Source organism: Pelodiscus sinensis, chromosome 1, assembly GCF_052426305.1.
Source record: "Pelodiscus sinensis isolate ZL-2025 chromosome 1, ASM5242630v1, whole genome shotgun sequence".
In the NCBI taxonomy this organism is placed as follows: Eukaryota; Metazoa; Chordata; order Testudines; family Trionychidae; genus Pelodiscus; species Pelodiscus sinensis.
The window spans coordinates 81,979,730-82,007,210 of NC_143052.1; the positions used below are offsets into that span (position 1 = coordinate 81,979,730).

Here is a 27,481-nt window from a genome sequence, read left to right on the forward strand (position 1 = left end):
CTACGTTTCCCAGAAGGCTGTAAGTCGCGGCGTGACGTCATCGGAAGGGAGCGCTCGGGTTCCTTCCGGTTGTGCGCGAGTGTCGAGCGGAGCCGAGACCCAGCGGCGCTTGAATCCCGATAAGACAAGATGGCCGGGCTGCCCCGCAGGATCATCAAGGTAACCGCCACCCCTCCCCCACTGCCCCTGTGCCGGGGCGCAGAGCGCGGAGTTTCCCGGGAGCGGGGCGCGGCGCGGGGAGGCGGGCGCTGCCGACCACGGGAGCCCGGGCAGGCCCTGCCGGGCTGGGAGCGGCGCGGGAGCGGGCGGGGCCTTGGCCCGCGGAGCCGCCATTGGCCCCCCGCCCCCGGGGCTGCGTGACCGAGCGAGGCGCGGAGGCCCCTGCGGCTGCGGTGGCGGCGAGGCCCGGGCGGGGTTTGGGCGCCGCCGCGGCGCGGGGAATGAATGGAAAAACTATTTCACTGGGAGGGTGGTGAAGCACTGGAATGGGTTACCTAGGGAAGTAGTGGAGTCTCCATCCCTAGAGGTGTTCAAGTCTCGGCTTGACAAAGCTCTGGCCGGGTTGATTTAGTTGGGATTGGTCCTGCCCAGAGCAGGGGGCTGGACTTGATGACCTTCAGAGGTCTCTTCCAGTTCTATGATTCTATGAATGGACAGTTAACAATGTTCACATTTATGATTTCACGTCCCTAGGACAGAGGTAATGGCTTAAATTCTTTGGGGGATATCTTCAGAGAGGAGAAAAGATCCAAGAGGAGAACCAGTAGATGAGGTTGAGTAGCCATTAAAGAGCTAGGGATGCTGAATTTCAATTAATTGACTAATCGAATAGTCAATTGATGCAATTTGTATCAACTATTTCATTCGTTGATAAGGGTGCCCCCAGGGCTGTTGCTACACTTCAAAGGCGAAAGTGCTGCGGGGAGCAAGGGGCCAGCAATGCAGTTCCTCACTGGCCCCGTGCTCCCTGGGTGTTTCCAAGTGGCAGTTCCCCATAGAGCTCAGGAACAGCTGGGGACTCCCCTGCTGAGCCTGGGCTGTGTGTGGTGCTGCTGCTTTGAAATGCCACAGAAAGCCCAGCATCAGGCTCCACCTGGCATTTCAAAGTGGCAGCGTCTCTCAGAGCCTGGGGTCAGCAGGGGAGTCCCCAGCTGTTCCTGGGCTCCATGGGGCACTGCCACTTTGAAACGCAGGTAGCCTGGGAACTCCCCAGCTGGCCCTGGACTGCCTGCAGTGTTTCAAAGTGGCAGCCCGTGAAGCCCAGGGTCTGGCCCCAGGCTTCATACAGAACTGCCACTTTGAAGCAGTTCTATCTTTCTGATAGAGACAGCAAGTCGGGGGAGGGGGAGGGAGGTGGAAGGGAAATACAACTAGTCTATTACTGTGTTGACTATCTGCTAAGCATTTGCTTATCGGGTAGTTGACTACTCAACTATTCATTCACACCCCTATAAAGAACAGGGCACAAGATAGAACTAATAAAGCAAACCATGAAAGGCAAAGAGGGGAGTATAAAAGAATACATTCAGCTGCTACAGAAATAGGCAGATTAATGATTGAAATGTAGCTGTGTTAGTCTGGCGTAGCTGAAACAAAATACAGGACTATGTAGCACTTTAAAGACTAACAAGATGGTTTATTAGATGATGAGCTTTCATGGGCCAGACCCACTTCCTCAGATCAAATAGTGGAAGAGAATAGTCAGACATATATACCAAAGGATACAATTAAAAAAAAGTGAACACGTATGAAAAAGACAAATCACATTTCAGAACAGAAGGGGGTGAGGGAGGAAGGAAGGTAAATGTCTGTGAGCTAATGGTATTAGAGGTGATAATTGGGGAAGCTATCTTTGTAATGGGTAAGATAGTTAGTGTCTTTGTTGAGACCGACATGTAGAGTGTCAAATTTTAGCATGAATGACAGTTCAGAGGATTACCTTTCAAGTGCAAATTTAAAAGGCTTCTGGAGCAGGATGCAGGTAATTAAGTCTTTTAGACAGTGTCCTTTCTGGTTGAAATGGCAAGAAACTGTTTTTTCTTTGTGATCCTGTCTAATATCTGTTTTGTGGGCATTGATCCTTTGGCGAAGTGTCTGAGACGTTTGTCCAATGTACAAAGCAGACGGACACTTTTGGCACATGATAGCATAAATTATATTTCTGGATAAGCAGGAATATGTATTCTTGATCTTATAACTCACTTGGTTAGGCCCAATAATGGTATCAGCAGAGTGAATATGTGGACAAAGCTGGCAACGGGGTTTGTTGCAAGGGAAGGTACCAGGGTTGGTATTAGTGTGGTATGTCCTGTGGTTGTTGGTAAGAATCATCTTGAGGTTAGGTGGTTGTCTATATGAGACTATGGGTCTGTCTCCCAGAGCTTCTTGGAATTTAGTATCCTGTTCCAGTATAGGCTGTAGTTTATTGATAATGTGTTGGACAGGTTTAAGTTGGGGGCTGTAGGTGATGACAAGTGGTGTTCTATTGTTGGTTTTCTTGGGTCTGTCTTGTAGTAGATGGTTTCCAGGTATTCATCTGGCTCTTTCAATTTGCTTTTTTATTTCTCCGGGTGGGTAGTTGAGGTTTATAAATGCTTGGTAGAGATTCTGAAGTTTCTGGTCTCTGTCAGTCGGATTAGAGCAGATGCGGTTGTATCGAAGGGCTTGGCTATAGATGATGGATCGTATGGTGTGTGCTGGATGGGAACTGGAAGAATGTAGGTAACTGTATGAGTCAGTGGGTTTTCTGTAGAGGGTGGTGTCTACTTTTCCATTGTTGATTTGTACTGTGGTGTCCAGGAAATGGATCTCTCGTGCTCCAGGCTGAGGTTAATGGTGGGGTGTAGATTGTTGAAATCTCTTTGGAATGTCTCCAGTGTTTCTTAGCCATGCGTCCAGATCATAAAGATGTCATCGATGTAGCGTAAGTAGAGAAGGCTAAAAGGGGACGGGAGTTGAGGAAATGTTGTTCTAGGTCAGCCATAAAGATATTAGCATACTGTGGGATGATTAAGAAATTAATCTACTGTGGCAGATTAAGAAATATACAACTACATGTCCTTTATTTCATGTGATCGATTTTTCTCTTCAGTCTTCTAAACCAGTACAGAGTCTTATCAGTCAAGTGAGGGCTAAAGCTTTCTATTTATACTAGTGTAGTTCTGCCACTAATGAAAAGGTGACATTTTACAAATAACTGAATACAGTTTTTTCAAGTATAATTATTAGTGTGCCATTGTATTGTACTAACCTTTGCTTTCTTCTTCTATAGCAGTGGTCTCCAACCTTTTTACACCCAAGATCACTTTTAAAATCTCAGAACAAGCAAAGATCTACTGCCCCAAGACCCCACTCCTTCCTTGAAGCCCCTCCCTCTCTATTCTTCTCATTTGGCACTTGCTATCCCCAGCCCTTATACACTCTACACTGCCACTTTTTTTTTCCGATTCTTCTGTGGGAAGTGTTTTTTCCAACTTTTAGCCTCTCTAGATTGGACCAATTGTCAGAAAAACCCTTTCTTTTGTCAGCCCCCTTATTCCTTGTGGAATGAGGAATATAGGGGTTACCGAAAGAGCATGTTTGCTGTTCCACTAAAAAAATGGAAGAATAAACACATCCCTGGATGCAGAAGAGTTTTTCCAGGATATCTCTGGAATCTTGGAAAAACTCCTGCAGTCTATACCCTCACTGTGTTGAGACTGGATGTGTGGCCTCTGGGGTAGGGATGAGGGATTTGGGTATGGGAACAGGTGAGAGGCACAAGCTCTGGGAGGAAATTTGGATGCAGGAGGAGGTGGATAGGGGGATGCTGGCTTGGGGAGGGGGCTCCAGGCTGGGGAGTGTTGGGGTCAAATGGAGGGTTGGGCTACTAAGCAAACCACAGGCTTGTGGATGTGAGGATGCAGGAATTTGGGTTGGCGTATGTGAGGGGCTCAGAGCAGGGGATTCCAGTGTATGATAGGCTCAGATCTAGGGTCTGGGAGGTGCAGGAGTATTATAATGCTGTGGCCAGATGGGGGCTTGGCCCCAATTGGGGGGTTTGTTGGCCAGGCTTCATTTTTAAACAAAAGACTATCAAACACAAAAAGTTTCTTCATTGTCTTGATTTATGAGAAGGGCAGGTTTCGGTACTTTTGGTTAAATCATCTGGCAATCCTAATGACAGTTTTGAAGGATTTTGTTCCTCTATGAGGATATCAGATCTAGGTAGCTCTAGGGTGCCTTTTAATACTATAGTGTCCCTTGACATTTAAATAAGTTACAGATGTTTGCCTTTAAATAAGTTAACGAGTTATGTTAAACTAACCAGTTGAGCAAATTGACATACTCCATTTAATGGAAGGAGTCAAGAGGATTTCCTCCTTTTGGGTTAGCTGCAAGGTTGGATTTTTACCTTACCAGTTCCCTTGTAGCTTCTGTTAAACAAGTTTAATGAAGATTAGGTATGGCCAATTCTAAGGTCTTCATGAGGAATTGTCTATTCAAAAAACCTGTAAACAGAATTCTCTTTACACTAGATTCTGAAACAGCATGTTAGGTACTAAAATGAACTAGGAAGAGGAACAAAACAGCTGAACACACCACCTTACAAGATGCTATCTCACTTGACAGATCTTCCAGTTGAATGAATTGGCACAACCAAACTGGGACGCAAGTATATAGGTATTTGCTGTTTCCACTGGCTGGTAGGAAGGCATAAGCTATTAATTCCAGACTAGTCTAAAATAACTTTTAAAACATAACTTTAACAGTATTTAAAATATATAATGAGATAGTTTTATTATGTAGCGCAAATGACCTACAGCCAACAGCATTCTCAAAGCCCATTCTTACCTGTGACTTGATTTCAGTAGACCTCACAGCCAGATTTTCTAGGTCTTGCTAAAACATTTCATTTCAGCTTGATAGATGCCATTTGTAGTTTTCAGTGTTCACAAAGTTTTTGTACGGGCATTAATATTGGGATTCAGTTTTTTTTTTTTTTTGTTTGTTTTTTTTTGCAGCCTACCTGTAAAGTGGTATGTGTATATAAGACTATACTTAATTTGCAATATTGTGGATCCTACATTATTAGGCTTCTGCCATAATTTTGTCAACTGTGCAATGGTGGTAGGAGCTCTGGCTGCCTGCCATAGGCATTAATGACTATAATATACTTGCAGCAAAATATCTGGCTATCGAACAGATTAGCAGGCATAACATAACACTTGCATGTGTACATTGTTCCAGCTAAATTTTCTTAAACAAATGGATCTTCTCTGGCTTTTCCAAATTACCACAGTTAATAAAAGTCGATTATTACTTTTCTGCAACTTTCTGTGCCTTGTCTGCAACTCAGCTGCAATTATTTGACAATCATTGCATGATTCTAGCAGGGCCTTGATTATGTATTTTTGCAATACCAATAGTGCATATTTTTCCTATTGTCTGAACTCCTGTTTTATACATGGTTTAAGTATTTGAGCTGATATTTTTAAAGCCATTTTGATGGGACTTAGACTGCTGGCTGCCTAATTCAGGTTTGAAAATGAGATGTAGGCTTCTAAATCAGTTGAGCATTATGAGGATGAGTGCAACACCTAAATACCTGTAAAAATCTTGGCCTGAATCTTCTTTTTCTGTGAATAAGTCTGACGTCTAATACAAATCTCATGTTGATTCTAAATATAGAATTTTAAGTCCTGATTCAGTAAAGTACTTAAGCACATGCTCTACATTTTTGAGTAGTTCCATTGGAGTTACTGGTACTACTCGTATGCTGAAGTGCTCTGTAGAATTAGGGCCTTAGTGACTTAAATTTAAAGGAGATGGGCAAATACCTTTATTTTTAAATGGCAAGAATAAGAAGGGCATTCAGCTTTTGTCTGGAACTTTTCAGTCACTTTCCAGTTTCCAATATGTAGCATAAGCTATAAAAGGGTATTAAAATGCAAGCATTACCTTGCCTATAATAATAATCTGTGCAACATTCAAAGGTAATATTAATAACCTTTTTTAATGCTTGGCTTCATATTTGTGCAATAGTGCCTTGCTAGGGTGTGTTTGTTCAAGCATGAGAACCAGCAATCATGGCAGCAAGGGATAAAAATATGTTTTACTTATATGCTGAATAACCTACCAGCGTAATGTCACTGCTCCAGTGCTTTACTAGGGATGTCACTGTGTAGCCAACAATATGATTAACTGATAAGCTTTGGTTTATCTGTTAATCTGGATTACTACAACCATTCCCCCCTTGCTGCCTGTGTATCAGAGACAGCAGGGAGTGGGGGGAGGAGGAGAAACAGAAGCCAGTGTTGGGGGGGGGGGGGGGGGGGGGGGGGGGGGGGCTGGCTTAAAAGCACAGTTTTGTGTTTATTACAGCATGGAAATGGGAATAAACTATCCTGGCATAAGACCACTCTCACAAGAAAAATGTATCCACTGTAGGCATTGTACTAATATAAACAAATTAGTTTAAAAACCTATCCCCACACCCTTACCCAAAGTAGCTGTCGTGGGACATTTCTCAAAAGTTCAGACCTGGCCATACCTAGCCTGGTCTACACTATGTGGTTAGGTCAACGTAGGCTGCCTTCTATCAACCTAGCTGTGAAAGTGTCTTCATTTAACTTTGGTTCTTGCTGATAAGTGCCTCTCCACACTAATTTAGTAATACCACTTCCTTGAGTGGCATACGGTCATATTCAATTCCGTATCAGTGTAGACGTGTTGCTTACATGAGCTATTACTGGCTTTCTGGCATTATCCCATGCTGACAATACAAGTACTCCCAGTGAGGATGTGCACCAGTGACACAAGGAGCCAAGTATGTGCATGCAGAAAGTATTTAATAACTGCAGTGGCCAACATAAGTAAGGTCAGCATAATTTTGTAATGTAGACATGTCTTAAGGCCATGTCTTCACTACTTCTCTGTGAAATCAGCCTCCCCCCCCCCCAAAAAAAAAAAAAAAAGTGTGTGGGCTTGCAGTGGAGTTTTATTTTTTACCTTGTGAGGTAACTATTGCAAGTTGGTGATGTTGGTTTAAAATCCTAGCAGAAGCTAGGCTGCTTGATTTAGTGTGGCAAAGCTCTAGCTGTGCCTGTGGGTCCTGTGCTTCTGGTGGACAGTGTTCGGCCTCAGAGGCTCACTATGCCCCACCACACAGCCTCTTTCTCATCACAGGCTAGTCCATAATATGGGGGTGAAACCCCTCTGTAGTCCTGGTTTCCCTAACCAGGGATAGACTCCTGTAGAGGTGTGGGGAGAGTTGGGGGGAACCCAGGCCCGCCCACTGCTGCAGGTTCCGATCCAGGAACCCTAAGGCAGTGACAAAAGATGGGGTTTGTTCTACTGCCCGTCTGGCAACTTCTCCCAGTACCTTTCCTCTGCTACCTGTTCCTCCAACATACACTTCCTGCATTGCAGTTCCCAGCTCTCACCCAAAGTCCTTTCACTCTCAGCACTTTGGATCACATACTACTCAACTAATGGAAGAAAAGCCCTTGTAAACCAATCTCAGCTGGTTCTTCATTGGCCACAGGTGGTCTGATTAGCCTGACTCCCTTGTCTCTGGAAAGCTCCTAATTAGTTCCATGTCTTCTAGTTGACCTGATCGTCCAGACTGCTTCTGGAAAGTTCCTGCTGGTTCTAGCCAGTTTACCTAGGGAACAGAGACTTACTTAATAATCTAGGGCAGTGGTCCCCAACACAGTTGTGCCTGTGGGTGGCATGGTACCCGCCAGGGCATTTGTGCTCCCACTGAATGATCTGGGCTGGCCCCGGGCGATGGGCAGCCCTGGACGCGTGCGCAGCGCATGCGCGGACCCGCTCCTGGATGTGCGACACGTGCACGGACCTGCGCCTGGCAGCCCCGAAAGTTTGCGGACCACTGATCTAGGGCTCACATGCTTTCCTTCTAGCACTCTTTTATATCCCTCTGCACGGACAGTTAGTTGAGGTCAGCTCCAGGTGGGACTATAGTACCTATCTTGCCTAGCCACATCATGACTTGTAAAAACTAACTGTCCCTTGTAAATCCTGGTGGAAATTGCAAGAGAGCTAACGTGAATTATATGTGACTAGTTAACCGGTGGGGGCTGGAGGCTGCCCCTCTTTAATCTGTTAACTGTTTAGATTTTACGTTCTTCATATAAATTAGTTTTTTATTTGTTTTTTAAACAAATTGGCCATGAATACATAAATGCCCTAACGCTAAATTTATGAAGTAGCAATAAGTAGGCAGTGTTTTCAGTAGGTGAGTTCCAAGCCTGACTTGTCTCCATTAGAGCTGATTGGCAAAACATTGCTGACAAATTGAAGAAAAATCAAAATTTCATGAACATTTCTGTCAAAAGTTTCCCACCATTTATGTCTATTTAGTTTCAGAGCTTTATTCTTGTAGATATCAGTGTTCCCTGTAAGCTGAGTGCTTGGGTGGCCACCTAGCTGATTAGCAGAGCACCTCCAGCCAACAGCATGTGTTTCTACTGGTGGTGCACGTCTTGGTGCACATAGCAAATTTTATTCTGCAAATTCATAGAAAAAGTTAGAGGCAACATTGGTGGACGTACTGAAGAAAAAAGCATTAACTGTCTCTTCTAGAAAAAGTGAATGTTATATTTAATACAAAAAAAGTAGTAGTCCAAAACAACATATTTTCACAGTAATGAAGGTCATGAGTGTTATATAATCAAGCATGAGTTTTTAATAGACTATTTCTTTTCTTATTATATATTTAAGTAACTGGGTGGTGATGAATAGATGGTTGTGATTGGGATGCTTTATTTTCCTTGATTCTTTTTATTTAAGACTTAGTTTAGTTTTTCCAATTTTGGGGTATTAATCACTTGCTTAATCATAGTGGATTGCGTGGTTTTAACCAGGGATTTGGAGCAATCAAATTTTGGAATTGCTCTGCTTCAGCACCAGTAGTGACTGCTCTATCTCTGCTCCAACTGCGCTCCGCGCTCCTACTCAAATTAATTTTTAACTAAATGAAAAAGTGCATACTATAATTTTGGAAAAACATTTTTATTCAGTTTTAAAACAATTTAAATATCATCAACAAAGATACAAACTAGAATAATTCATTTTTTAAAAAATTATTGCAGCAATCAAGTAGTCTTTCATAGCCTGCCGCAGATCATTTAAAATGAACTTTAAAGCCGAAAACAGTCGTTCTACACGAGCTTGAATTTTTGGCATGCTCGAAGCAATTCTACAGGCAACCTGAATGCGGTTTGAGTAGCTGTGAATGGCCTCAAAAACAGACTTAACTTTTAGCCTACCAATAGACTCCATCGCCTCACAATCTTCCCGAAAGTTTCTCTCAAATAATGCTTCGTACAATTATGAATCGCAGAAACTTGCCAGCGTCTTTTGTGTTTATCCAGTTCCTTTTTGAAGTCATCATTTTGTGAAGAATTGGTGCTTGAATCATCTCCATTTCCATGTGATGGTTGAAGAGGTCTCAGGGATGGACGCTCGAACAAGTTCAGAGTGGAGACAGAAGTTTGAGAACAGCCTGCTGTTTCTGAAGGATGTGAACTTTCACAAATTCGATTGTTGATGACTCCTTTTGTTGTTTCATTTTCTTCAATCTCTTTCACTGAGTTCAAATGTAGTAACAGATTTTGTTTTTCGAGTCGTCGAGCAATATTAAGGAGCCCTTCCTTTGCCTTTGGTATTTCCCTTGAGGTAAGAAGAATCCGATACCGTGGGTCAACATAAACTCCAGCAAGGAAATGAATATTGTCAAAAAGCTTCTCTTCGCGTTTCTGCATGGAGGATAGAATTCCTTCTGCAATTTGTCCACCATTTCTTTGCAAGAATTTTGACAGTTTTTGCCATTCCTTCGTTAAAACTCCTGGGGTTACATCGACAGCTTGAAGGTTCAGGGTTGTTTGGTTTGGCTTTGCCAAGAGATCTCACAGGTTCTTCACTTCGTCCCATTCAGCTCTTGTTACCTTGAGTTCTCTTGTTCCAACAGCAGCCACTTGTTCACAGTAAGATTGGCTTCTCGTTTTCAATCAATCATCGAAAATGTTGAACCCCAGCGAGTCACAGTATCCAATGATTGAGTTACCCCGTGTAGATCAAGCAGAACACTTCGAACACTTGGGGTTCGTAGTTTGACAACGACTTGTTGAATTTTTGCCAGAAATTTCTTTGCATGTTCTTTGTTCAGTCCATCCCAGATTGCCAACTAAAGAGTGTGACTACCATACCTCATCAGATGGACTTTTGAGTCCTCCTCATGAAGCCATGTTGGAAGTATGAGACTAGGGTCATTAACCCATTGCACAGCAGCATGCATGTTGAGTTTGATTTCATTCATTCTTTTAGTTCCTTCATCAGGCGAAATAGCTTCAGTTCTGTCCACATCCCTGTTCTCAGAGGTAGAAACGGTTTCATTGTCCTCGCTGAAATTTTTGATGGCACACATCACGTTTGCCGCATTGTCAACGCAGATGCTCAGCACTTGAATTTCACTGATCCCAAATTTTTCTAAAATAGCTTTTACTTGACTTTTCACGTAGGAAGAATTGTGATGCCCTTCAGTGTCAATTATGTCCAAGGTTTTTACCACAGCTTTATCTTTTCCTTCTTCGTAGTACTGAACATTGATTGCAAGGAATTTCTGTTTCCACAGGTTGCCGCATCCATTTTCAGGTAGCACAATTTTTGCTCCAAAGCTTTCTTGAGCTCTTCACGACCAGACTCAGCTGTGCTGACAACTAAATGACGAGCCACATCGTGTCCCGTCGAAACGCCAAGCTGCCGACCCATTTCACCTGCAATTTTTTGGAATCCTTTCTTCTTTAGCCTGCAGGTAGTGAGCGGTGTTGAACTCAAGCAGACCATTTCCATCAGCCCTTCATGGAAAGTATTGGCATCTACGGTGACTGTAACCTTTGAGGACTTCAAATATGAGGCAAGTTTTGTTTGCTCAATTTTGGGTTTCTTTTCAGATGAAGCTCCGCAAAAAGTCTTTTCTCCAGGAATTTTCAAAGAGCCAGATGAACGTCATTTAGCCGCGTCAGCTTTCTGTTTTGTCTCATCTTGCTGGTCCTTTTTTGTAACCAGAGCCACATAGTTTTCAGGATGGTTATGTTTTACATGCCACCAAAGGTTGAAACTTTTCGCTTCACTTGTCTTGAAGCTACATGGTTTGAACTCACCATTCACTTCCATTTTCATCTTGCACGTTGCCGATTTCTTCTTTGCTTTCCCCAAAAGCCCAAATTTGGGCTTTTCAAATTCAACAATTAAGGCGTCGTTGAGATCGTTTTCCGTAAATCGGCTATCAGTCATGGGGGGCAGATCTGATACATTGTTGAAGCCATGGCAAAAATTTTTGTGCTGCTACCGCATCCAAATGGTTTTTGGTTTGATCTTCGAAAAGCAATGAACAAAAGCATTACATTTTTTTTATAATGTACCGGTTTGTGAAATCTTAACCACTTAAGGTACTTCGAATTTATTTTGGATTTTCTGAACACACGATTGCATTTTCTTTTTACACAAAATTATTATTAAAGACACAGACATAATTTCATTTCTTTATATTAAAGTGTTTTTGAGATATTAATCAGAAATTAACTTTTCATCAGCTCCTTGAAGGGACTGTAGCTCCCTTAGGAAGAATTTTAGGACATGTGTTCACAGAAACGTTTTTTCTTAAAATGACCTCAGGATTCACCCCCAAAGTTGTTGGACATTTTCCAGTCACTCTGGATATATCACAAAAATCACTCCTAATTTATGCAAAAATGTGTACTGTATATTTATATGCCTACTGCACGCGACTTTCAGTAAATTTTAAATTACGAACAATGCTACCAAAATGCCGTTGAACAGATGACACACAAAATAAGTCCTCTAGAGTGTTACGGGAGCATGTACAAATGAACAAATGTACTGGTAACGGGAGCCTGTGTGAGAAATGAGTTTAAGTGGTTAATATCTCTTGCGATACCTTAATATATCAGTAAACAAAAACATTATTTTTTTTCTATATACCTGTTTGTGATATCTTAAATGTTACATCTTGCATCACACTTTTCCATAATCACAGCACTCAGCGTGTCTCATTGATCAACCCTTACAAAAGAAGTATCTACACATACTTATCTAACTAACCTTGGCACAAGGGTGGGAGGAGTCTGCAGTGTTGCCAGATGTCTGATAATTATCTGATTCTTTAATAAAACATCTCCAAAAAATTTTGTAATTGTGTATCTGTACATTAAATCTTGATTTTGGCCAAAGTGAGAATAACTGTGACATATTACATAAAGTGGTAAAGTAGATATTAATATCAATTGTTATACAATCTGAAACTTTTTGGCACCTTTAGGACTTTCTTGCTAAAATATCATTCATTTTGGATTGAAAATGAAAATGGGGGGGAGGGGGGGGGAAAACTGGAGCAGTCAAGGTTTTTTGTGCTCCGGCTCTGCTCCAGCTCTGGGCAAAAACCTGTAGCTCCACTGCTCTGCGCTCCAGCTCTGGGCTCCACTCCAAAGCCCTGCTGCTAAGTAGAGATGTTAGCGTATAGTTGAGTAAACGATTAACCGATAAGCCTAGGCTTCTTGGTTAATCCTATTGACCAGTGTGTGTGTGTGAGACACACACACACACACACACACACACACACTCTTGCTGCCTCTGTATCAAAGGCAGCTATGGGGGGGGGGGGAGGGAGAAGAGGAGTGGGAGCCAGTGTCTGTAAGGTGCTGGCTTTAAGCAGGTGCTCCACGGACACCAGATCCACACGCCCCCCTCATTCCCCACGCTGCTGCCTCTGATAGAGAGGCAGCAATGCAGAGTGAGGGGGGGGGCAGGTGGGAGCGAATAGGCACCATGAGCCATCTTTCAAGCCAGCTCCCACAGACCTGCCTGCTCCCCTCCCCCCCATGCTTCCTCCTACAGAAGCAACAAGGGGGGGACAGGCAGGAGCTGGTTTCCCACAGCACCAGCTCTGTGCTGCTACCTCCCCCAGCCCCATGCTGCTGCCTCCATCAGCATCCCGCAGGGTAGCAGGCAGGCGGTCCACAAGGGGAGCTGGTTTTTAAGCTGTATTCCCCACTCGCACCTGCTCCTGCCTGCCACCCCACTCGGCTGCCTCTGATAAGCAGCAGTGCGTGATGGAAGGGGGCTCCCCGGGAGCTGAGCCAGAGAACACTGGCTGCTGAACCCGCCCCTGGAGACTATTGAATAGTCATGTAATCGATAATATTTTATGCAGTTACATGACTATTCAATTACACAATATCTAATATCCCTACTGCTAAGCCTCACCCTTTGGCTCAGAAGCCTCTGGCACCCGGATCTCCCTACAACCACCCAAACCCTCTCTCACATTTCCCCACCCTTGAGCCTCACACTCTGCATTGGGAACCCCTCACAACTGCCCCTACCTCACAGAGCCCCAATAAGCTGCACTGTGACACCTCCAAGCCCCACTTCCTTAGCACCCAAAACGCCTACTGACACCCCCCCTCCCCCCCGCCCGCATCCAGCCTTCTGTTCTCTCCAAGATGAGTCTTAACCACCTTTACCTGGACTCCCTTGCATAATCCCATTCCCTGTGCATCCTGATCCATCCCAAACCCACCAATGGAGGGGGGTGGGTGGGGGTGTGTGAGGGGGGGTGTGTGTGTGTGTGTGTGTGTGTGTGCGCGCATGCGTACTTGCATGCGCGCGCTGTCCACATCCAGATGGTGCCTCATAGAACCTTGGTACTTTTGAGAGAATTCTGCACCAAAATAAAAATTGTACCAAAATATTAAAATTCTGCAGAATCTTGTGTATTTTATTTGACAAATTAACACAATATTATCACCATTTTCAATTATTTTGGTAATTTATTTGAAAATACTTGTAAGCAAGTAATTGAAAATAGTGTGGTTATATTGTGTTGACAAAATGCAGAATTTTAAAATATTGTTCATGGAATTTCTATTTGTTTGGCACAGAATTCCTTCAGGAGTACTATTTAGTAAATGCTACTTCTTAATTCACTACAAATATTGTGAGCACTTGTTGAACAATATGTAACATGCTAAATTGTATTTTTCATAGACCTTGAATCTTTTATTAATAAACTAATTTTCAACTTTTCTGTCTCCTGAATAGTGGTGAAACCTCCTCCGCCAGAAGTGTGTTCTGCAATAAAAAGGATACCATTTACTCCAGAATATTTCTTTCTCCAGCACCAGTTTTCTGTCTATTGTGAGCATGGCAGTCACACTGAGAAGAACTGTGTTGTCCAGTACTATGTGGATGCATTTAGCAGCATTCAGTAGGCAAACCCCAGTACAGAGTAAGCAATATTGCTGTTTTATAAAAATCCTATGTTAAGAATTTTTTTGGTTAAAAAAAAATGTAATTCTTTGAAACAAATGAACAAGGAACAATAATGTGCAGTGTTGCCTGTTTTTGCAATAAATCAGATTGGCTTATGGGGTGTGTTAGTTGAAGGTAGCAATGCGTTTAAGAAAAAGAGCTGGGAGTCTGGAGTTGTAGGTACTAGCCAAAAAAAAAATCTTACTTTTAGTATCTCCATCTTGATATTAAAACCAAACATAAGCAGTGTCACTTCTAAAGTATGGCAGCAAAAGTTGGCAGAAAAACATTTTATCAATTGTGCTGATTCTGGGTGTTCTTTTCTAAAACTCATTGTTTAAGTGAATATAATTCAGATCTTGAAGTATAGTGGTGGTGATCTCTCGCCACACTGGAGTGGTAAGTGTGAATGAACACCACACAGTGCCAATAAAAGTAGAGTTTCGCCAGTAAAACTTTCTGGATGAGGCCTAGTTTTAGGTTTCTATGCCTGTTGTCTTTGTGAAATATGTGGGAAGTAAGACATTGTGTTGTATCTGCCACAAGCAGTGGAATATTAATATTTAACCAAATTCATACTTGCAAACAGTAAAGTAATGGAACATTAGAAGAACTGTACCTGTCCTAGTTATTTTTGTGATCACTTTTGGATATCAGCAACTAGTTCTGGGTTCTTGTACCTAATCTCTTACGTAGATATGCATGTTGTCCTAATAAATCCCTGGAAAATGCTAATTTTAAAAAAAACCATAAATCTCAGTTCAGATTACCACCACACATACTTTAAAATCATCTTGAAAGTGGAGACACACTGAAAGGCAAATGTTTTTAATATACTCTTCCGCTTGTGTGCCTTTATCATAAGATAGCTATAAAATGTTTGAGTTCCTACCCTGTAATCTGGCCAGAACCCAAAAACAATGGTGCATGAGCTCATTAATTACTTCTGAATTAAAACTCCATGTGGTTTGGGGTGGGAGGCGAAGATGCAGCAATTCTATGAAAAATGAAAGCATTTTTGGAATTCTCATAGATAACAAATTATAAATACAAAATACAAAGCAAAGTTCCACATAACTTTCTGGCATTTCTGAACCTGCATGTAATGTGATAATTTTTTAATATTCTATCTGATCAATTCCAACATTTCAGGGAATGTTCTAAGTAGGGATGTAAAATCATGTTTAATTGGTTAAATGGTTAAACACAGTGCTAACACTACGTTAACTGATTAAAAGGGATGGGCTAGAGTGACCCCTGTATGGGGGCTGCAACTGGAGCCCCATCCTCCACGCAGGGGGCCCAACAGGTTGAAGCAACCCTCTGCCCACAGCTAGGCTGTTCCCGGGTACCAGTTAAACCGTTGCCTGGTAAGCATTACATATTAAGGGTGATGCTTATTGGGTAACTGTTTAACTGGTTACCCGTTAACATCCTTAATTTTAAGCATCAGTGGGCAGAATACGAATGCCAATTTTCATGAAAATCAAGCCTAGGATAGCCTAGTACTATAGGCAGAGGAATCTCAATGGTGCGCCCTGCTGCTGCATATCAGAGATAGTATCTTAACTTGCATGGGGAGATGCTCTGTGGCCTGCAGTGTAAGAAAAGTAAGGGTTTTGGAGGTTGGAGAAAAGAAGTAATATGGAATGGGGAAGAGTTGGGTTGGGGGAAGCAGATGGAATTAGAGGGTCCCTGGGTTGGAGGGTCCCTGGGTTGGAGGGGAGAGCAATGGCTTGGGGGCGAGTGGCAGAAGTTTGGGAGGTGTGTGTGTGTGTGTGTGTGTGTGTGTGTGTGGCGGGGGGAAATGATCGAGGAAGCAAGACTCAGGAGTAGGGGAAGTGGAAATAGAAAACGCAGGGACTGGAAGTAGGGGGCAGGGCAGAGACTGTTTATAGCAGACCCTACAATTTATCAGCACAACGTCTGCAAAAAATGCCTGAAAGGAGAAAGGCAGGCCCTCTCTTTGTGGGAACTGATTACCAGCCAGGCCTTTGTGTTATGTTCTGGAATCATGTGGGAAGAGGATGGAGGCAGAGCCATACCATCCATAGGCTAGTTTGGGGGAGTCCTGTGGGGCCCAGAGTAGCCTGGGGTTGCTGCGGGGAGGGGAGAAGGTGTCTTGCACCAGCTGCTGAGGTTAGGCCTACTTCCACACTTAACAGTAGTAGCGGTAGCTGCAGGAAGTGGAGCAACCCACCCCCAGCCTTTTCCACTCCACCATCATGCAGACAGGTTGCTCTGCTTCCCACTGTCATGGGGACCCCTGATGCCAATCCCCGGCCCCTCGCTAATCCCCTGAGTGCAGTAGGGGGGTGGCATCCCAGGGAATTCCCCTCCCCCCCGGGATGGTCCTGAATGGTGGAGTCGGCTGAGTAACTGAAGAGTAAAGGACAAGGCAGCTCTACGAGCAGTGGCTAAGGAGTGTAACCCCTATCCCTCCATGATCCCTACGAACTAGAATTAAGAAGAGTAACTGGTTTAACTAACAAACTCACCTAGGGTATGTCTACACTACAAAGTTAATTCGAACTAACAGACGTTAGTTCGAATTAACTTTGATAGGCGCTACACTAGCGCTCTGCTAAGCAGAGCGCTTAGTTCGAACTAGGTAAACCTCATTGTACGAGGACTAAGCCTAGTTCGAACTTACTAGTTCGAATTAAGGGGTGTGTAGCCCCTTAAGTCGAACTAGTGGGAGGCTAGCCCTCCCCAGCTTTCCCTGGTGGCCACTCTGGCCAACACCAGGGAAACTCTATTGCCCCCCTCCTGGCCGCGAACCCCTTAAAGGGGCATGGGCTGGCTACGGTGCCCGTGCCAGGTGCAAGCCTGCCAGCACCCAGCTAGCAGACCCTGCACCTGGCACGGCTCGAACCAGCCACCCGATGCCCCCCAGCCCTCCCCCTCTTCCCGGGACCAGGCTGGTGGCTCCCGGGAGCTTGCCCGGGACCGCAAGAGGCGGGCACCCGCCTGGTCTAGTACGGACATCGTGGACCTCATCCACGACCTCCGCACTAGGCACAGGAAAGTGGCTGTCTAGGGCAGGAGAGCTGCCAGCCTGGCCACCCAGGAGCAGGTGTGCATGAAAATCAAGGTGGTCCACTGAGACCCCCGACCCTGAGCTTACAATGGCCGTACAGGGTCAGACCAAAGGTCCATCTAGCTCAGTAGCCTGTCTGCTGACAGCGGCCAACCCTAGGGACCCTGGAGGGGATGGACCGAAGACAGTGACCAAGCCATTTGTCTCGTGCCATCCCTCTCCAGCCTTCCACAAACTTTGGGCAGGGACACCACGCTTACCCCCTGGCTAATACCACTCCATGGACCCAACCTCCATCATTTTATCTCACTTCTCTTTAAACTCTGTTCTAGTTGTAGCCTTCACAGCCTCCTGCAGCAAGGAGTTCCACAGGTTGACTCTTTGCTTTGTGAAGAACAACTTTCTGTTACTAGTTTGAAGCCTGCTACCCATTCCTTTCCTTTGGTGTCCTCTAGTCGTTCTATTATGGGAACTAATGAAGAACTTTTCTGTATGCACCCTCTCCACCCCACTCATGCTTTTATAGACCTCTATCCTATCCCCCCTCAGTCTCCTCTTTTCTAAACCGAAAAGTCCCAGTCTCTTTAGCCTCTCTTCATATGGGACCTGTTCCAAACCTCTGATCATTTTAGTTGCCCTCCCCTCTCCCACCCTCTCTCTTCCCCTATCCCACCTCCTTTTCCCAGTCTCCCCGAGTTTTGTTCAATAAAGAGAGATTCTATTTTTGACCACACGTTTTCTTTATTTTGTACATCAGGAAGGGGGGCTAGGGAAGGGTAAGTGGAAGGAGGTGAGGGAGGAATGGGGTACGAGCCCCCGATGGGGAGGACTGGGCTGGCTCTGCGGGCTTCTGGGGGTGGAAGCTCTCCTGCAGCCCCCCAATTGCCCCCTCTCCCCAGATGGCAGCCTGCGGCAAGTGCAGCCTGTCTGATGGCCGAGTGCTGTGAAGTGCCCAGTGTGGGCACTCAGGGCACTTCAAGCCAGGACTGCTTTGCAAGCGGGGCACCCCTGAGAACTGTCTGTCCGGGGTGGGGGTCGGGTCCCTTTAAGCACAGCCCTCGGCTAGCCTGAGGCAGCAGCTCCACGCTCTAAGTCCTCATCTGATGCCCTGCCGGCACTGCTTCTGGCCATCCTTAACCCCGGTTCAGGGTCCACTTAATGTGGACGTGCTAGTTCGAATTAGCAAAATGCTCATTTGAACTAGTTTTTTAGTCTGGATGCATTAGTTCGAATTAGCTTAGTTCGAATTAGCGCTGTAGTGTAGACATACCCCTAGAGTGGAGCACCCACGGGGACACTTCTCGAAGAATGATCGTTACTACACAAGGTAACTTCTCCTTATAATAGGATTATTGAAACATTGGCATGATATTCCAGACACTTCCTAAATGGTATAGTTAAACTTAAACTGAATGTGCATTTCTGGTTGTGATCAAGTTTTCCAGATAACTTTACACCTGTATTCTGTTAATTCTGCTGCTCTTTCATTTGTTCTTATTGGTGCTTTCTGTTGTCTTTGCAGGTGGAACTGCACATTATACTCGCCATAAATCTACGTATTCAGTACTTCCAGAAGACTATAACTGGTACACAGCCAAATATATTTTGATTCACTATGGACTTCATTTGACCAATAGCTTCAGAGATTCATATTGGAGTAGTTGCCCTATCTGCTGTTAGTCTTGCTGTTTTCTTTGTCAAGCATTTATTTTGAAAGTTTTGGATTGATTTAGCCCTTTTCTGAACAGCCTTGTTTCTAGATGTAAGGCTTTTGAAATTAAGCTTAATATAGTGCTCCCTCCAATTGAGTGCACAAGTTAGCCTATGGATGTACAGGCAGTCCCCGGGTTACGTACAAGATAGGGACTGTAGGTTTGTTCTTAAGTTGAATCTGTATGTAAGTCGGAACTGGCGTCCAGATTCAGCCGCTGCTGAAACCGATCGCCAGTTCTGACTTACACACAGAATCAACTTAAGAACCCCAGGTGTCCCCAAGTCAGCTGCTGCTGAAACTGATCAGCAGCTGATTCCAGGAAGCCGGGGCAGAGCAACTCTGCCTCGGGCTTCCTGTAGTCAGTGCTGGTCAGTTTCAGCAGAAGCTGACTTGGGGACACCTGGGGCAGAGCAAGTTGGGGACTGCCTGTATTCTAAATCGATTCCAAATGTGAATTAAATTAAAACCGACGCAGTGTTGGTCTCTGAATCTGTAAACAAAGGACTGTAGCACTTCTGCTGATATTTATAGCTTTGTCAAGAAACCTGGTGAAATTTATAGTGGCTGCTTTTCAGTACTTTGACAAAAATCATGGCACTTGAATGCAGCTGCTTGGGAAAGTTGAATAGCAATATAATCAGTTCCTCTAGTTCTTTATTGGGTAAAAATCTTAAAAAAAGCGGAGAAGGGAAGATAGAATAGTGGAGACCTCTCACCTCATAGAAACTAACAGGCTCTGGAGGGAAGATAGGACAAACCTCATCCCTGCCAGTACATTTTGTGGAGCTTCACATTTATCATACTTACCAAGTAAAAGGTGATAGGTAGGGCCTAGTACTTGTTAGAAATCCCAGCTCACTTTCTTGCCCAGTGGATTAGAGGTGCTAAACTTTTCTGTAGGGCATTGGCCCATAGATTACTGAGAGGAGATAATGCCACTGGCTTTTATGCTTTATTTCTGGCTTATAGGTATTTTGTAGACATTATGCCTTATTTCCAAATATTTTTGATAAAAAGCGTTAGGAAGAAACTACAGTAAAACTCCGATAGTCCGGCATCCAACTGTTCGGCACTCCGGATACTCTGGCATCAAAATGCCAAGCACTCGTAACCAGCTGATTAAAAAGCCTGCTGCTCAGCACACGTGCTGGCTGTAACCAGAGGGAGCATAAGGTTGGGGGGCGGTGTGGGGGGGAGTGGGATTGTGTTACAGTATGGAGAAGAGCATTTTGCTTCAGCAAAGGGGAGGGGAGAGGGAGGAGGATCAGGTTACAGCATGGTGGAGCTGCGGAGGGGAGGGAAAGGAGGATCAGGTTACAGCACAGAGGAGACAGGAAGAGGAAAGGAGAGGGAGGGAGATTGTGTCCTGGCCAGCTGTTAAGCCGTGCAGCTGTACCGGACCTCCCGATTTTCCGGCAAATCTGATAATTTGGCACCACTTAGCTCCAAAAGGTGCCGGATTATCGGAAGTCTACTGTATCTGAAATCTTATGATCTTAAATGTGGCACGGTACAATTTTCAAAGATGTCTCAGTGACTCCAGAATCTTAGTCCCATTGAAAGTCAGTGGCTCTCAGGCTGCTAAATCACTTAGTAACATTTTCAAGATTGCTATCAAAAAGTCAAAAGACAACTTGCGCACTTAAATTTGTGTTCAGTACCCTAGAATTTTCACCAGTTTCTTATCAGCCAGACTGACTCTTGTCTCTTCCAAAGTGCTTTCGCCTGCACAAAAGTGTTGTTTATAGTAATAATGGGATACGCTGATCTGTATACATTTTTTTTATCCTTTATAGTAAAGTGGAACTTGCTCTGACGTCAGATAAGAGGACAATTGTCTGCCACCATCCTTCAGTTGAAATTCCATATGAGCACACACAGGTATATATGGATTTGTACAACTGTTTCCTGTTCACTTGAACACATAGACAGTCTTTAATTTGCCCAAGAACATTCTTTTGGGATATCCTTCTTTTAGCTCTCCCAGAATATCTCAGTACACTGGATAACATAGCCAGAACATTGTGATATAAAGGTATACAGGTTGGACCTCCCTGGTCCAGCACCTGATCCGTCCTGAATGAGGGAATTTGCCAGAACAGGGAAAGTTCCCTTCCACCTGCGTCCCAGGACACGGCCCCTTCCTCCGGCTGGCTCTGCTTCAGCCCTGCTGCAACAGGGTTTGGGCTTGGTTCCAGCCTGCTGTTGCCAGCCTGTTGGGGCTCTCTAGGGATGGAGCTCCTCAACTGCTGTGGCCCACGTGGCCGAGGCTTCCTGGAGACAGGGCTCTGTGGTTTCCCTGCCGCACCTGGCTGGGGTTTCTGGGGATGGGGCTCCGTGGCTACCGTGCGTGTCTGGGACTCCCGAGGGTTGGGGTGCTGCGGCTCCCTCACTGCTGCTTCACTATGTCACAGCATTGTGGCTACCCCGCTGCTGCCACACCTGACTTGGGCCTCCAGGGATTTGGCTCCGCAATTGCCTCGCTGAGCTGTGCCCAGTCAGAGTCTTCTGGGGATGGGGTTCTGTGGCTGCCCTGCTGCTGTCCCAGTTGGCAGGGCTCTATGATGTTGCCGGTCCAGAGAGTCCTGGATTTAGGAGATTCAAGCATTAATGAGTTTAGCTACCATCTAGCCGAGCACGGCAACTCCCAGCACACATACCACAACTGACTCGTGAGCCGATTTCCCGTGCACGCAGGGTGGGGGCTCAGTCCCACCTCCCCACCACACGCAGCCAGGAGCTCGTGCTGCAGCTCCAGCCTCAGCAGCGCAGACGCTGACTGGAGCATTAGCTCTGGCTTCCTGCTGAGAGCAGGGGGTGGGAGAGGCACGTGCACATCCCTGGGGCTGCCTCTACCTAGCCTGGGTGTGCAGCTCCTGGGAGCTAAGGGGTTAACCCCCCACACACTTTCTGGCTACAGACTGCTTGCTTCAGGAGGGAGCAGAGCTGGGTCTGTACCAGGCTGCTCCTCGTAGGCTGTGTGGGGGTTCGGAGAGCCCCTTCCCCAACCACCCTCTGCACCTAGCCAAGCAACAGCCAGCCCTGGGCAGCCCCAGAGCTGCAGCCTGCAGTCAAAGGGTTGGTCCAGGAAAGGAAGAGACTCTGCCCCATCTTGCCTCTCCTTGCCCTAGTGCTGCTGCCCTGCCAGTGAGTGCGCTAGGGGGACAGGAGAGGGGTAAAGGAGGGTCGGGGGCAGGATGGGAGGGGACCGGGTTTGTGCTAAGGGGCATAGGGTGATGCAGGGGATCAGGCTTGGGAGAACCATGGGGCTGAGGGGAGTGAGACTGAAGCAGAGGGAAGATGTGAGGGGGGGAGGATACAGTCTTACTTTGCAGAAGCTGCTCTTTCCTTTACTCCCCACTTCTTTGCCTCCTTCCCCAACTAGCTATCTGGCTGCATTCTCACCCTCACCTTTTCTGTTTCCCCATCCCCCTCCCGCCCCCAAACTCTCTCATATACCCCACCCCTCATCCTCTTCTGCTGTGAAACTCCCTTCCATATCTTGCCCTCCCAGCCCTGTCCCACACATTGAACCCCTCATTTTTTCCCACCCCAGAACCTAAGGGGGTTTCCAAAATCCATTAATTCTGGAACCCCAGAAAAGTAAATCCGGCCTATGAGAAGCCCTGAACCTTAGTCTTCCCCTCACCACATGGGGACTGGAGTTTTGGAGATTTTTGCTTCTCACTTTTGTGGTCCCCAACTGATGTTTTTCTGTAGGTCTGTGACCCCAACCCAAAAAAGGTTCCCCACCCCTGCCATAAATAAAGAAAACATTGATACCTTTTGCATTGGACATGGTATTTTACTTTATTTAAAATGAAGTTTGATAAACTAACATGAGAAAATTAAAATGCTTAATCTGTTTACATAATTACTCCCAAGTCATGTTATTAGTGCTGCAGCTGGGGAGAATGGTTTAATTTAAATTATTAATTAACAGTGAGCTTCCATTAGCAACTGGTAGTCCACGGAAAGTTTTGCATTGACCCAGGTAGTCCATGGGGCATGTGGTGGAGAGAGCCTCTCCCCCCTTTCTGGGGGAGTGGCGTGGCTTGGCCCAGGGCAGGAGGGTTAAATCTTGGCACACAGCTTCAGAAAGGTTTCTGATTGAGGTATTTCAAACTGTTGGTGGGAGCAGGGAAAATATACCATGGAGATGGGTGCTGTATATGAAGCTGAATAGAACAGATCTGGATGCTCTTTCATACTTCCACTGACTTCTGTGTGGTCTTGGACCAGTCACTTCATGTTTCTGTGCTATAGATTCCACAGAGGAGATTCACTTGCAGGAAATGCGGATAGGCATGGAGGATTATGGGGGGGTCTCTGCCTGTCAGGGATAGCTCAGGTTTCTGCAAACACAAGTGCTCTTTAATTACAGCTATTTCCCACCCCCACCTTAAAATCCATGTACAGGTTTTTCACAGCCAAACTCTGCCAGCAGCAGGCACACAAGCCCTAATCCTCTCTGCCTTGCCTTTCTCTTCTCCCTTCCTCCCAGCCTTTAGAAGCCCTGGCTAATTAAGCTAGCAGCTGTTTCTCATTGCCAGGTGAGCACAGGGTTATTCAACCAGCCCCAATCCTTTCTCCTTATTTGGGCTGGAGTAGCAAGGATTGATTAAACCATCCTTACTCAGCCCCCATCACAGGGATACAATTCTGGGAGAGGGATTCACAACCAGAGTAGGACAGGCACAGAGAGGACTGATTTAAATCAAAATGAATCTGGCAGTCCATGGGCTACCTTGCCTCTAAAACATTAAATTTTGATTAAATTGAGTTTTTCCATCATTTGTGCCTTTTCTGTATTCCTTGCACGTATTCAACTTGATAAATAATATAAAGCAGACGTGAGAGACTTTTTGTTTAGTTTCATTTTCTAATTTTTATGCACTTTTAAAAGACTGAAGTGATGGATTATAAACAGTCCAGGGGAGTGGTTAAATTGGTTGAGGGTTTAAAAATACTTAAAACATACTAATAGGCATTAATGTTCTTGAATTCAACTTTTAAGCAAAAGTAGGGATGTTAGCGAGTAGCTGACTTCTTGATTACCCGATAAGTATAAGTTTATCAGGTAGTGGAGTGGAGTTCTCAACTACTTGCTTCCCCTCGCCTTTGCTGCCTCTGTATGAGATGCAGTAAGGGGTGGGGGTCAGGAGACGGTTCCCCCTCACCGTCTCTGCAGTGCCCCCAGCCTCCCCACCCCACTGCAAGGGGGGAATACAGAAAGCTGCTGCGAAGTAGCCCCTCTCCGCGGGTGTCCGAGCGGGTAGCTGGGTCCCCACTGTGGACAGGCTGCTGCCACCAAGCAGCCCGTTCACAGCATCTGGGCTCACCGTGCACAGGGGCTGCTCTGGCAGCACAGCCTCTGTCCGTGGACAGCCATGGCCACTGCGAACAGGGGCTGCTTGACTTGGCACAAGCCAGAACTGACCAGTCCTGGTTCGCACTGGTCTGGGACGCTGTACCTCTGCATTTTAAATGTAGAAGGAGCCTGGTGGCTCTCACTATATTTAAAATGCAGAGGTGCAGCGTGGGTGGCTCCCAGAGCTGGCGCAAGCCAGGACTGTTGAGTCCGGGCTCGTGCCAGCTCAGAAAGCCGTTGCAGCTCTGCAGAGCAGCCTCTTATCGACTAGTGTAATCAATACAAATTGTATGGACTATACGATTAGCCAGATAACCACAGTTTAACATCCTTAAACAAAAGTAGAAAAGGAATGTATACTTCAGCAATAGAATACAGAAGTAGCACAGCAAGAGCCTTGCTCAGAATGGAGTCGTCTAGACTACATCCCCCTTTCAAAAGGGGGATGTAAATGAGCCCAATTGAAAGTGCAAGTGAAGCATGGATTTTTCAGGAATATGGGATCTTTTGAGAGAGGGATTTTTTTTCCCGAAAGCACCACCTCTAGACTGCGGTTTCACTTTCAAAATATCTTTTTTGAAACAGCGCTCTGATATGAATATGCAAATAAAGCGCAGGATATTTAAATCGCACTTCATTCGCATTTTCGATCTGGCTCATTTACATCCCTCTTTTGAAAGAGGGACGTAGTCTAGGTAAGTCCAATGCTGCGGTCCAAGACTTTGGTTGAGATCTTGGGACTCATGTCAGCTGTCAAACAAATATGTGGGGACAGTATCTTCTCCAAGGAGCTGACAGTTTAAGCATCACATTCTTGTAATCACACCATGAGTAATTTTTCCCCTTAGTGAGTAGATCCATTGCAGGAGAATCTGGGCCAAAGGAAACAAAATAGATGAAGGCGTTCAATATACGTGCAGAGTAGTCAGTGATGCTAAGCGTGTGGGTTAGTGGTAGTGGCCTGGAACTTGGGAGATTCACCCCTGGGAACAATTTGGAAATGGCAACTGAGCTGTTGCAACCCTGTGACCCCAGATGGTTGCCCCACTATCACTGAGGGAGAGAAGTGGGAGAAGATAATTAGGTAAGGAGGGGAAAGTAAAGCCTAAATTACCCCCAACTTGCGACCTTATCCCTGGAGCCGATCACGTTGCAAGTCGGGGCCATCCTGTACAGATAATACAGAACATTTTGGTAGCACATAAATGAATGAAAAGTACATGGCAGTGTCAACTGCAGCAATGACTTGACTCATAGCCTTTCAAAAAAGAAAAAATGCAGGCTAATTCTGAGTTTCTCTTTTAAACGAATATGTTCTCTACTGATGTTTTTGCAGCCCATACCTCGACCAGATCCAGTAGATAACAAAGAAGAAACACATGATCAAGTGCTGAAATCAAGATTAAAAGTCAAAGAGCTAAAGAATAGCACAGGACCTACATATGAGGAACTCAGCAAAATGTTTTATACAACAAAACATCGCTGGTACCCTGTGGGACAGTAAGTGTCTTTTCTAAAATACTTGTGCTTTTGGGATTGAAGGAAAGGAGGAATAAATAATGTGGGCCAAATTCACCCCTACTGTAACTCATGAGGTATGACATAAGGTTTGCATGAGATCAGGCTACTCAGGTTACATAACACTCAAAGTTCACAAATTTCATTGCACCACAACACTTTTCTCACAACAATTTACTACACAACCCCAGAAAGGGGCGGGGGGGCCACCTGTATCCACCCACCTGAGCCCCACTGCTCCAGGTCAGTGGGGCCACAGCCTGAACCTCACCGTCTCAGGGAAGAGGCAGAGTCAAAGCTCAAAGGGTTTCAGTCACAAGTGTGTACCTTGTAATCTGAGACCCACCATCCAGGGTTGAAGCTGTTGCATTTCAGCTTTGACTCCAGGTGGTGTGGTTTGGGCATGGACTTTGACACTGGGCCCCAGCAAGTCTAATCCTTGTGACCTAATTAAAATGGGATTGCAACCCACTTTGTGGTCCTGACCCATCATCTGAGAACCTTTTATGTAGGGGTAAATTCGTTAAAGAATTTTCATTGGAGGTACTGTCTTATGACACTTGCCTTGGTGAGATTCTAAAGTAATGTAAAGCACCTTTGACCAAGAGCATTAGTTGCTGCCTAATATCTCTGTTGAAGATAAGACCTGCTCTGAGCAGGGTTAGATGACATCGTGCTTACCAGTGGCAGTCCACACTAGGACTTCTAACATTCCAAACAACAGTGGAGCTACACCAACATCAGCAGCAGTGATAAGCTTGGTAATAAATCCATAGTATAGACAAGACTTCAGTTGTTGACCTCAGAACTCCCATTTTGGTCAAATTACTTTCTCTTTCAGATGTGAATTTTCAAATTTGTTGTATAGTGTATTTGTTCTTGCAGCAGTAGAAGATGCACTGTTTATGTAGATAACGTTGTCAATAGGAGACAAGTGTATTGAGTAGCTCTTATGTATCTTTTTATAGGGCTATTAATATGTAATCTTTTACTGGCTAAAATCAAATCCTGATAGGAAAATCTAAGAAGCTTTACCAAACTGTTATCACTGCAATTCTTTCTTCTTCTAGGTACCACAGAAGACGCAAGAAGGTCAATCCTCCTAAAGAGAGATGATTACAATAATTTCTTGTCTATGTTCTTTGTTATTATCCACTACTGGAAATAAACCACAAAATCAAGAGTTTTGCTGATCAGTTCTATGTTGGTGTTTTGTATATATAAATAAAACCTGACACTGAAATTCTTGTATGGGTATCCAGATGGAAAGTCCCAGTAACAGAGCTGAATACCTAAGGCTTCCTAGAAAATTGAAATTAAATAAGTGAGACACAGATGACCTTTAAAATTGAGATGAAAGAATATTTGGCTCCTACAGCTGTTGATGATTGCAAGTAATGTTATTGCCTCCGGGTACCACGTTACAAGTGTTTAAAATTGTCATATCTTACTGAAACTGGCTAGCTCTAGTTACAGCTTAGATTCAAGGTATAATTAACTCATA

At 45.0% G+C, this 27,481-nt stretch overlaps 1 protein-coding gene across 2 annotated transcripts; it reads left to right on the forward strand.

Moving 5' to 3' along the window:
* MRPL42 (mitochondrial ribosomal protein L42) lies at positions 1-27,160 on the forward strand. Of its 2 annotated transcripts, none has more exons than XM_075933236.2 (6): positions 1-159; positions 14,125-14,311; positions 18,897-18,960; positions 20,885-20,969; positions 25,796-25,959; positions 27,048-27,160. In XM_075933236.2, exons 2-6 carry the CDS (start codon positions 14,227-14,229, stop codon positions 27,091-27,093), a joined length of 444 nt encoding a protein of 147 aa, XP_075789351.1. In that variant the 5' UTR covers positions 1-159; positions 14,125-14,226; the 3' UTR covers positions 27,094-27,160. The 2 variants fall into 2 exon arrangements, with proteins under 2 accessions (XP_075789351.1, XP_075789341.2); XM_075933226.2 differs by lacking the exon at positions 1-159 and adding an exon at positions 10,810-10,918.
* The last annotated feature ends 321 nt before the right edge of the window (positions 27,161-27,481 follow it).